Here is a 12,590-nt window from a genome sequence, read left to right as displayed (position 1 = left end):
TATTATGGGATATAAAATTATGAACTTATTTTTTTTAACCAATTACTACATTGAAAAAGTCGGCATATTTCGATTTCATGCGTTAGAACCAAATGTTCTGTAAAAAGAAAAAACAAAAAAAAAAACCGTTTCTGTAAATTTTGGTTCCAAATTTGGCACCATAAAACGCTTTGGATAACCAGTCTAGAATTTGGGTGCAATTTTCGATTGGAGTGTCATTGAAATTGTAAAATATAAAATATCCCAGGATTTTAAGATGACCACTGAACCAGAAATATCACTGGTTATATGGGTGAATGATCGTCCCATTCAGGGAGGCATAATCTGTATGGCTGATGTACACTCGCCACGAAAAGAAATGAAGGAATATCGCACGGGAGAGAAAGTGATGGCGGTTTGTCGTGGATTCAAGGGATACCATGAGTGTATTATTGCGAAAATAGCAGGTAAGTCATTACTCAGTCCAGTTGTAGCAAAATTATTTGCACGGCCGCCAAGTACCTTAGCTGCGAAAGACTTCGCATGACGTAAATTTACGGAAAGCTATTACGAAATATATCCTATGGAACAATTTCTTTTTTTTATGCTGTTTGAAGACTGATAAATTAAACGTCAAACTTCTAAGGATATTGAAAGGTATGTGTTATGTTTTAAGCTTTGTTTACATAATTGGCAACATTTTTTACTTATCCTAATGCACAATGACCAGTCATCTCGTGTCTGTCTTTCAAAAAAGTTGGTACGTGCCGGCCTTGCGAATATACATTTCCAAATTGTAAATTTCACTTTAAATTTTATTCACCCTTGATATTATTAATGATCTGACTGGTATTTGTATTTTTTACATTTTCGTTATTATTTTCCAGACAGTGTGCTATTTGTAGCAATAAGTTATATTTGTTTTAATTAATTTTAGACTGTGACTCGGAAATATACTGGTAGATCTCTTTTCCAATTAATCTTCAATTCAGATTATGGCTTGTTTCTGTCTATCCAATTTATATTCAGCCATTTCAGTAATATTTAATAGTAACTTATTGTATAATTAATAAGAAAGTACAGTTGTAAACTGTTGGAAATGATTATCAATTTTCCTCACCAAAAATACTTGTTTAGTTTGTGTCCTTTAATTTCAGAAAAAAAGTGGCAAGGCACAGTTATGTAAACAACTTGATGGCGACAGCTTCATTGAAATTCTTTGATCTTTTAATTTTGAATTAAGCAAGCGAGAGGTAATACCACATTTGTTTCAAATTCAAATGTCTAGAACATTAGCTGTAACCTGGAGTTGTGTATGTAGATAAGTAAATATATCAGAAACTTAGTGCATATGAATCATCATGGTGAAAATTTGGATTAAATTTTTTTTCACACCCAGCATGAGGCAGAAATATGTCAAATTTTGGATTTTAACAAAGCTGCTAAATAAATATTCAGAATGCTGTACAGCTCTGGTGAATATATTGGCAAGACACTAACTGGGGCAAGAGCCAATAATAAATACACACAAGGCCACCTCTCCAAGACCAGTCCAGAATTCAAATAATTTATGGTATATTTTAAATTATTAACCATGCGTTTTAAACTTTGTTAACCTATGACAAAATATATGCCAAATTGTAACAAATTTTTTTTTAATGAACTAAGGCTGGAACATTATTATGAAATTTAAACGTATACACAACTACTACTTGAAACATTATAGTGCAGACAGGCAATATTCAAATGGACAATGTAAATCTACTTTCAGTTTAAATGGTATAATCACAACTGCATGTATATGGTAGCCAGTTTGTGTGTGCGTGATTCAGATGTTTAGTAACGTAGCTTCAACAAATGTTTAGTCACATCGCTACGATGTCTGCAGTGTGGCAATTTATAGTGATGTCTAGCACTGGGATATCATGCCACAGACATGTAGCATAATGTCTCCCACCCATTCACATTATCTTGACACCAGGTTGACCAGTCCTAACACTAACCTCTTAACCGTTTACCTTATAGAGCATAATTACAAAGTGCAGCATGCTATAAATAGAGCACCTGTTACCTATTCAACTCCATATGCATAGGCCTGCCTGTTAACTGTTAAGCAATGTAGTGTATTTTATGTTAAACAGCAACTGTAACCATTTTACATTTTTGGTACACATCTATTATGTGTGGAAAAATTTAAGATTAAAAGTCTGATTGTTATAGCTGCGTAATTATTTTTCACTGAAGAATTTTTTACGTGCTTTAAAATCTTGAGAGGACTCATTCACCGTCATGTCAGTGAGGCCGCGTGACCAATTGTAGCTGCCATTTCTCATACTTGAAATTTACAATTTGTCGTCTGCATCTACATCACTAAGTCATCTGAATTTGATAATTTATGAAAACTAATTGCTGCCTGCATCAATATCAGAGCCTTTACCTAAGTTATTGAATCTTTCATGGTTCTGATTCTAATCCTGAAAACTTCATAAGTACTGAATGAAATCCGCGACCTCCATTTTGGAGAGTGGAGATTATGACCCAGTTACTTTAAATAGCAGATATCGACCAGGGCATAAACAGTGACCACGTGATCTGATGTAATTGTCATTCACAGAAATGAATGTAGTATCTAAATGTGGGTTTCCCATGAAGGTGGCGCTATGAAAACCGGCTTAAAATGGCTGATGTTTACAGCAGGCGTCAAAAGGCGCTTCCATGTGAATGGAGTAGAGGCGTCAAAAGACGCTTGCATGAGGTAAAGGGTTAATGCTGAGCACCAGGCAAGGCAGCTAATAGTACCATTTTTTTAATAAGTCTTTGGTATGACTCGGTTAAGGGTTCAAACCTGTGACCTCTCACACCCGTAGCAGGCGCTCTAACCACTTAGGCTACAGGAGCAGTTAGGTAGCCAGTTTAATTTGTGATGGAAACCACAGGTTTTTAAGCCTATCAAGTTAGTCATCAAGCCAAGTGCCTCATTACAATTACCAACCTCAGGGATTGTAAAAGTACTGTAATTGCATGAAATGTTTCAGGCATAACTCTCATTCTCTCACTCCCCTCTCTCTCTCTCTCTCTCTCTCTCTCTCTCTCTCTCTCTATATATATATATATATATATATATATATATATATATATATATATATATATATATGGGATTGAAATAAATTTGAAATCTTGCTTGATTCTATTCATTAATATACAATGATCTGTATTTCAGAAATCATAAAGGAGAAGTATAACATTGGGGAGGTGATGGTGAGACAGAAGCTTTGCGATTTGGTTAAACCATCAAGGGCACCATTACTTCCACAGACTCCAGTGGTGACAACAGAAAAATAAGAAATGTGGTGAATGAACTATGAAACAACACGTGTAAAAAAAATATTTTAAATGTTTTTAATTAAAATTGAGATAGAAATTAACGTGAATTTCTGTGATTTTGTTGTTAAGATTGCTTCAGAATAAATTCAAACTATAACTAGAATAAGAGAACATATTTTTAGAAACTCGGATGATGTTCAGGAGCCAGTAATCTGGATTTTATGACACACCAGTAGAAGTGTAGCGATATTTATGACAACTTAAGCTATGTTGTCTACTGAATACTAGTGCACAACCTATTAAGCTACCAGTGACAAGTATAGTTTTTAATTTTTGTTTCCTTGTTTAAAAGTTACTAAACATCACAGTCAATACAAGGAGTTGGTTGGGGTAATTTGGATCATGTTCTTCTTGAAATTATCATCAGATAAAAGTTGCATTACTGTTAAAAATCTCGTTTTCATAAAGTATTTCAACAATTTTCAGCTAAATTTTAATGTTGTCCAGGGTTTTCCAGCCTACCCTGGATAAAGACTGGAATATTAGTCCAAATGCTCCAGCATTTTCCATGCTAGAATTGTCCAGGGTTTTCCATCGTTTTCCATGCTAGAATTGTCCAGGGTTTTCCAGCCTACCCTGGACATAGCCTGGAATATAGTCCAAATACTCCAGCGTTTTCCATGCTAGAATTTTCCAGCGTTTTCCATGCTAGAATTGTCCAGGGTTTTCCAGCCTACCCTGGACAGAGGCTGGAATATTAGTCCAAATACTCCAGCGTTTTCCATGCTAGAATTTTCCAGCGTTTTCCATGCTAGAATTGTCCAGGGTTTTCCAGCCTACCCTGGACATAGGCTGGAATATTAGTCCAAATACTCCAGCGTTTTCCATGCTAGAATTTTCCAGCGTTTTCCATGCTAGAATTGTCCAGGGTTTTCCAGCCTACCCTGGACATAGGCTGGAATATTAGTCCAAATACTCCAGCATTTTCCATGCTAGAATTTTCCAGCGTTTTCCATGCTAGAATTGTCCAGGGTTTTCCAGCCTACCCTGGACATAGGCTGGAATATTAGTCCAAATACTCCAGCGTTTTCCATGCTAGAATTGTCCAGCGTTTTCCATGCAAGAATTGTTCAGGGTTTTCCAGCCTACCCTGGACATAGGCTGGAATATTAGTCCAAATACTCCAGCGTTTTCCATGCTAGAATTTTCCAGCGTTTTCCATCGTTTTTCATGGAATATGATGGACATTCTACAGCCGGGTAAGAATGAATATATGAAACAGAAAAATAAAGTAAGACAGCAATTGCTTAAGCAGAGTAAGAGCATAAGGGGTTATTATTATTATTATTATTATTTGACTTGTGGTTATTCGTGACAAATAAATAATAAATATTTTCAGATTCAGAAGAGAAATTGAACTATGCTGTTTATGGTTAGGGTTATTTTTAAACTAATATGGCAATGAAATTTTTTAGCGTTATTGGATATAACAGTAATTTAATAAAATCATCTGACATCTTAAACCTTGGATCAAGCACTACTATAAAATTGAGATGTAAAAATGATTTCAGCAACTGAAAACAATCTATAACAATTCATCAAAAGATAGACAATTAAATAATAATGTAGACAAGAAGGATAATAGTCCATCCTGTAATCATACCTGCCCACGATTTTAAAGAAAGATATCATGAAAGAAATAAACAATCACTGATGCTTACGACAATGGTTGCAGGTGCTGGCTTAGTTTATTTTTAACACTTTTTTTAAAAACCTTTTTTATTTATTGTCTATATCTTTGATCAAAGCTACAAACAGCAAAACCAACTAGTACTAGAATAAGTAAAAAAAAGGAAGCAAACTGTCAAAAAAGAAACATGTCTTGCTGTTTTGAAAAGCCAGCTTAGTACAATGCAGCTGCAAACTGATAACAGTCAGTACTGTTGCTGCCAGTATTTTTCATGAATTATGTGTTACCTTTTCTGCCAGTTTGTTCATTCATCTATAATACCTTTTTACAGAGCAAGAGTTGGTACCGTCATATCTGTTGTATAATAATTGTGGCAGTTGTCAGACATGTTTAAAATGTTTCTTTGCATAGTATTTTTTAAATTACGTTTCCAACATTGACTCTAAATATTTTCTGCATCCACCTGTCTTGCGATAACTGCACAGTGGGTCCAGATATACTGCAGAATAAACAGGGGTGCTAGTTACCAAGTCAGTGTTCCAGCTGAGAGGTATTATAAACAGAATACAAATTGCAATAAAGATGAAGATAAAAAAAATAAGATTTTCATGACATGTTTATATGTTTCTTATGCTAAGTAAATAGCACATTGAGAAATATGTATTTTTATTAGGCCATAGTGTATTTTAATCCATACAGAAAGCAGAAGAAAAAAAGGTATAGCTTAATATTAATTGGTAAACAATGATTTTAATTTGCATAACCACAGTATATGAAATTTGATGATCCAGCAAAAGACTGTTACTTGACATTTGCACCAAAAATTTTTGATACTCAGATACATATGACTTTCCATAATAATAATTTAAAACATGGAGAGAACACATATATAGCAGAATATATAGTGCTGGATAAAGAAGTGTCGATGGAGCAAACAGAAATCAAGATTAAAAAAAAAAAAAAACATCGTTTACAACAGGGTAAAGATTTATGATGCGTAACACTTGTTTAAATAGAGTTAATATTTTATCCATTGCTATACAAGCCTTATAAATTGTAAGAAGAGAAGTATGCTCAGAAGAAATACCAAACATTCATCAGTACTCACACTCAATTAAACAAAGGATAAACAGTAAGATTGATGCATTAGAGAGCATATATGAAAATCATTATGCTTTTGGCTTAATCTTTACACTTTTTTCACCTAATGGCATCTTAAGTTTGCCTGTATATGAATTACACCTTATTGATACATTGAAAAATATAAACAAAAAAACTATAAAATGTTGTGTTTGTCATTTTCATTATCATCTTTAATCTTGCCCATCATATAAATTTGAGAATATTTAAAAAAGAATGCTGCATAACAATAGTGTAAGAGTACATTTATCTACCTAGACCTACACGTGTTTTCCTTATTTTATGTTTATAGCAGCTGTATATATGACACATTGACTAGAAGACAGAAGGGGTTCGTTTCTAGGTTCATTATAGTTTTGCAATATTTTTTGGTACCGGACCAGTCTGTACTAAAAAATAGGCACCATATGTTAAGCAAAACAGGTATTATATGTGACTCGTGGATGTTATATGCTTGAAAAATGTTAGAGGAGGGTCAGATCAGGCAAAGGACAAATCATGGCATTTTACGCAGTTGAAACGTAGAATATGAGGGTTATGTAAGACAGTTGTCGTAATGCTCATTGCAGAATTTGTGGACTTGATTTTACAGTTATTAACAAAAGTTAGAAATGTTTAGCAAGTAAAGTGTGTTTTGTATATCAATAATTTGCCAGTATGTTTTGTGGTACTAATCCACATGGATTTTGACAAATTTTAACAAGAATTTTACCTAGCTGCAGATCCAGGTTATTAGCACCAAAAAGTACAATTTTAATAGTTTTCTGGAATTTATGCATGCAGTATATAGTTTAAACTTTTTATGCTTATATTACTCTATTTTGATACTTATATTAGTAATAATTATACTTATAAATCTCAAGGGGTTGGCATTTAAGTAGAGAGTGACAAAGAAAATAAACAAGTCTCTAGAAGAATACAGTAATCTACAATCATTCTTAGAACCATTAAGGAAGGACTTAATGATGAAATCACTTTAGAATGAAAGGCTTAAACAACTAAAGGTATTAAAACTTAATGATGCTGTAAATTATTTGGAAAATAAGATCACTTCTTACACTGATATTTGTCATGTGCAACTGATAAAAAACAATTTAACAGAAATAGCCAAATATATATGGATGACAAGAAGAAAATGTTCACGAAAGTATCATTTGATCAGTTAGAAGAATTTACTGTTATCCCTGACATAAATGAAATAAATACTTAGGGGTCAGACTCAACCAACTCCAAAAATTGGGCATAAAATCTAAAAGAAATTAAGACAAAATTATGCTCTTGAAGAAATAGTAACAAATATTTGCGTAGTATGATCTTGTATTGCCAGTTAGATATAATGATAAATAACAAAACATTTAAGTTATATTTAACGTGTTTTTCAATGAAAACAGATGCATTTGAAGCTGAAATAGACCTGTGGGATTAATTGGAAGAAGTGATATAACCAGTTGTTAAATGAGAAATGCAGAGAAATTCAGAACTGAATTAAGCACAGAAAATGCTCTTAAAGAGTTTTGCATGTATTACTGAAAGTAATTAAATTATAAATAGACTAACTGAATTTGATGGTAAACTGGATGTATCATGCTCTATAAGCTTGCTATTACAGATATTTTTATCATATTAAAATAATAGAAACAACCAAAAATTTGTATTCCTAATTTATCAGGAAAGTTCAAAACTACTTGAACTGTGTTTAGTCCTTTGGTGGCACCTAAGGTAGTGTGTGTGATGTGTATTTTTTTTTTTTAAAGGTAGCTTTAAAACATTTTCAATCATACTGCTACGATGTCTGCAGTGTGGCAGTTTACAGTGGTGTCTGGCACTGGGGTATCATGCTGCAGACATGTATCATCATGTCCCACCCAGTTACATTATCCTGCCACCAGGCCAGCCAGTCCTAATACTAACCTCTTAATGCTGAGCATCTAGCGAGGCAGCTGTTAGTACCACTTTTTTATAAGTCTTTGATATGACTCGGTCAAGGTTCGAACCCGCAACCTCCCGCATCCAAGGTGGATGCTCTAACCACTAGGCCACCAGAGTGGCAACCTAAAGTATTAGCTATTAAGTATGCATTTATGTTTATTGAATATTAGTAAAATTGTTTTATGAAAGATTTGATTTAAAACTGCAAATAAAATGTTTGTATGCAATTTGTTATAACTTGTCTTTTGAAAATCACTAATGTACATTTTTTGTTTACTAATGAATTATTTAACATTTCACCATTGTGCTTTCCAAGTAAATGTGCAAAATAAATCTGTATGAGATAGGAGTGAAGTAACAGAAGGTGCTGACTATGATTATGAGTTGGAAAATATTCATCTTCAATGTGTTATGATTATTTCAGTTCACCGAACACATCTCATAATAAAACCTACAGGAAAGGAATTCCTTTCTTCTACGACTACATCATGAGAGAGAGAGAGAGAGAACTTTTGGTATTGCTGCTAGTACAACGTCAGCAAATGTTACACTTAATTCATCACAGGGTTTAAAATGTGTCTTGATACTGTGTAAGAAGAACATAAACTGATTCAAAAAAAGTCATAATTCAGCTATAGAAAATACGATTGCTGAGTAAGAATTAAGTTCAAAGTATATTCTCAAAGCTATAAATGAAGCAACAGTTTGAAGAAATGACCAGGTATTAGTCTGATGGAGAGCAAAAATATTGAATTTAGTAAGTGTTAAAGATTTGTACACTGATCACCTCAGGGTTTGCCTTGATGTGAACAGTGCACCTAATAACAGATTGCATGGTTAGTTAATAAATTAGCTAATTTTCAACAAGACATACACCTGTAGATAAACATAAAATATATCATTGAAGCACAATAAATTTTGTGTGACACTGGTCAGCTTTCTTTGTATCAACTGGCCAACAGTTAAATTACCATTACCTTTCCAGCTATACACAGTGTCTACCTATTCTGTTATTTAAATGTTCATTTTCTTTGTTTTATAATTTTTCACTGAGTTTAATTCTTGTGCTAATTAAGATAATGAGAATGCTGCTCCAGTGGATGTGCAAAACTTCCAAATAAAATATTTTCCTGTTTTAATGGATGCTAATACAAGTATGTTGATGGAAAACATTTTGGATATCAAATGGTGCTTTATTTTTGCAAAATGATGTAGAAGCGAGTGTGGCACAAATATTTGTCTTTGAAGTAACTAAAAAATCTAAAGGAAGATGAAATGTCAAGTTTCAAAACATCTCAAGTCAACAACAGATTGCTTCCTCTCATAAATGTAATGTGCCATTTGTTGTCCAAAAGAATAAACTAGTGAAGTAGTGAAGAATATTACAGATGCAGACATAAGAAATTAAATAAAATTTTATTTTGACTGCATTTCTAAAATTCTGAAACATGAATATAACCTCAAGGACAGCAGATTGATGTGCAAGATAATTAACAAGTTAAATGCAGTTCTTTGAATATTGATGGCAGTTTTTAAATGTTCTGCTCATTTTTCAGCTTAACAGATACAATTATTAAAGTATAAACTTTCCCTTCTATTTAAGCAAGATATTTTCTTTGTACAAGTGCAACACATATAAAAATTCCCCAAAGCAAAGAATCATCATAAATAAAATCACAACCATTAATATGGAAGGAATTTCTTAAGTAGTTTGAGGCAATAAACGAGATAAATTTTGATACCTCATCTAAGAAAACAAAAGAAACCAGTACTTAACTATCATTTGTCATTTAAATAGCATTAGGATGCATAGTATTCTTGAGAAACATACCAACCATTTGGCATTGGAGAGCTGTAAGTATTAAAAAAGAAAATATTGTCCATAAATGTTGACAGCAACCACCCACCCCTGCTTTACCACTGAGGACTCTACAATTGGTAAATTTAAATTATAAAAAATATATTTCAAGGCTAGATTTCCTGCCTTTTACATTATTTTGAAATTCCATCATCCTGACATATTGTATATATTCATAATTCAGAGGTGTTTAATAATGAAATAAGTTAATCAGTAGATCTGGTGCCTGGATCTGTACCTTCAGTTGGTGTTGTTTCTTTTGACCTTTGATAAATATAATTACATCTTTTAGTTAGCTTATGAAATAAATCTTCCAATTTTCTGCTTTTGTTCGGAGTGAAATATCTCCACATTCTAGTTTTAGAAGCCTTATTAATAATTTATATCAAAGACGCTTTCTGTCAGAGTATGTGCAGAAGTATGCAGTATTTTATGTTGCTTGTCCAGTGGTTGTATTTTTTTCGCATCATTGAAAGGTTTTCAGGTTTTCACTCTTACAAATGTATCTGTATGTGATCCCTTCTTAGACTTTTCTATCCTAGTTAATGCATATTTGTAGAAAATATCAATCCCAGTCAACATATATATATATATATATATATATATATATATATATATATATATATATATATATATATATATATATATATATATATTAGTCCTTCCTGTATGTTTTCATGTCAACATACATTTCTTTGAAATTGATCATGTGCTTGAGTCACAGAAACCGTTTTGGATGGAAATCTTAGTTAATATTGCTTGTGTGATATGTAAGTAGATTGTTTAGTTGGCCTTTCATTGAATCCAGTGCTTTTAATTCTTTATCTCAGCCTTAATATGTTCTATGATTATTTATTGTGTGAGCATCTCAACTAATATGGTCATAGGACAGATACGTCAAATACTTTTCTTTATCAGACATTGATTTAAAGATTGTTGTCACATTTGAAATGAGCTATATTGTATTATAATGCATTTGAAGAATTAGTATGGGCCTTGTTCATCTGGTATCAGGATCATGAGAATCTGTCTTTATATTAATGAAAATTCTAATTAAGTTATATAGCAGACGAAATCTCTGCAAAATACCCTGAATATTGCTGTTTAAAAAATAATTTGTATTTTCAGGCAGAGGATTTCTTTCTTGCCCCATGTATGCTTCGCCAAGCAACACCAGGGGAAGTTATTTCCCCCATGGTACAGTCCAGAATGAGGAGCTCATCAGTCCTTTGTTTTGTCTTTATGGGGAAATTTCTACCGTCCCCTATCTTTCACAGGCTTCTTGCTGCCTGTGTTGCAAAATGGCCAATACACAAGAAGCGGGGAACAAATCAGATTTTTAGTGGATGTTGTGTATTTGAAATCAGCCATATTTATAGACTGACTCTGTATTTCAAGAGTTATGTTATTTTTGCAAGAGTCACTCTGGCAGCATTCAAACACCATTCAATTGATGCAAACGTTTGCATCCATATCAGAGAATTCATAACTGGCAGTCTCGAGAAAATTCTTGGAAACCTCAGCCAGAACTTGAAGTTTGAATTGTTCATGCAGTGCCAGTGCCCTGATTCTGTTGTTGACTGTTTGGACAGTATGTTTTCTGTGAAAGAGCTGAACAGTGTTGCCAAGTTGACTTGCAGATATCATGATGATTGCTGTGTGGATTCAAAGTCCCTCCTGAAATACTGGTTTCGGAATGAGGTAATTTCTTAAATTCTTCCTTTTTGCACTCTGAGTTCTGATTATAATCAGAAAATGTTTGTATTGCAAATATATATATATATATATATATATATATATATATATATATATATATATATATATATATATATATATATACATACATAGCTGCCAACCCTCACGAATTTGGTGTGAATTTCACGACTTTTTCAGCGATTCACGAATTCACGCCGTAAGACAAAAATTCACGAATTTTCCCGATCCTCAGTTATTTTAAATCTTTAATAAAATAACCGATTTCCCGTTAAGCGCTAGTCATGATATTCGCAGTTGCCGAAACGGTCCGGTACCGCTGGTCACGATATTAATAAATCTACAGCCGATTAGTACAGTTGGCCCGGTCACAAGCATTTTAGCCTGTTTTAATCTATATGTATAAGAGTAGTTTTACAAATGCTTTTGAGAGAAACTGGGGCCTAACCGGAAATTTGCTCCGCGCATGCGTCAAAACACTGATTCGAGTTACCGTTCAGCATCGCATGTATGATTTTGAAAATGTCTTCACCACCAAGGAAAAAGAAATGTATCACTCAAAAAGTGAAGTTTAATTTGGAATATATCAAAAATTGGCCATGCATTCTGCCATTAAACATTGATATTCATTCATGCTTTTTGCACTCAGTGTGCCATCGCAGAGACGATGTGAGGAAGAATGTCGGTTGCAAAAAACACAGAGAAGTTGGGAAAATTAAGAATTCGCAGATTTCAGCTCTGGAATATTTTAAACCATTGGTGGAAGACCCGCAGGCTACCAATGCTTAAGCATTATTTGTGAGTTTTCTTGTGTTGAACACAATCTACCTTTATCACCTGGAGACCATGCTAAACATTTGTTCTGACATGTTCCCGGACTTGAAAATCGCTTCCAAATTTTCCTGTGGAAGAACCAAAAATGCTGCAGCTCCTGTGCATTCCTCACAGCAACAGTGA

General features: G+C 33.3%; 1 protein-coding gene and 1 long non-coding RNA gene across 2 annotated transcripts in view; both read left to right on the top strand.

Moving 5' to 3' along the window:
- The first annotated feature begins 159 nt into the window (after positions 1 to 159).
- On the top strand, positions 160 to 1,232 carry LOC149791383 (uncharacterized). Its single transcript, XR_016423172.1, has 2 exons — positions 160 to 446; positions 1,137 to 1,232. It is a non-coding gene; the product is annotated as an uncharacterized LOC149791383 (long non-coding RNA).
- Positions 1,233 to 3,183: 1,951 nt separating this feature from the next.
- LOC149791382 (uncharacterized) overlaps positions 3,184 to 12,590 on the top strand; it is a 48,678-nt gene continuing 39,271 nt past the window's right edge. Inside the window, exons 1-2 of the mRNA XM_089971344.1 lie at positions 3,184 to 3,237; positions 11,049 to 11,621. Of these exons, the coding sequence (XP_089827470.1) occupies positions 3,184 to 3,237; positions 11,049 to 11,621 (627 nt within the window). The remainder of the gene's footprint in view (positions 3,238 to 11,048; positions 11,622 to 12,590) is intronic.

The sequence above is a fragment of the Sinohyriopsis cumingii genome, chromosome 9 (assembly GCF_028554795.1).
Source record: "Sinohyriopsis cumingii isolate HCF-2022 chromosome 9, ASM2855479v2, whole genome shotgun sequence".
Lineage (NCBI taxonomy): Eukaryota > Metazoa > Mollusca > Bivalvia > Unionida > Unionidae > Sinohyriopsis > Sinohyriopsis cumingii.
Note: the sequence above shows the minus strand (reverse complement) of the source record. Positions and strands in the feature narration are given on the sequence as shown.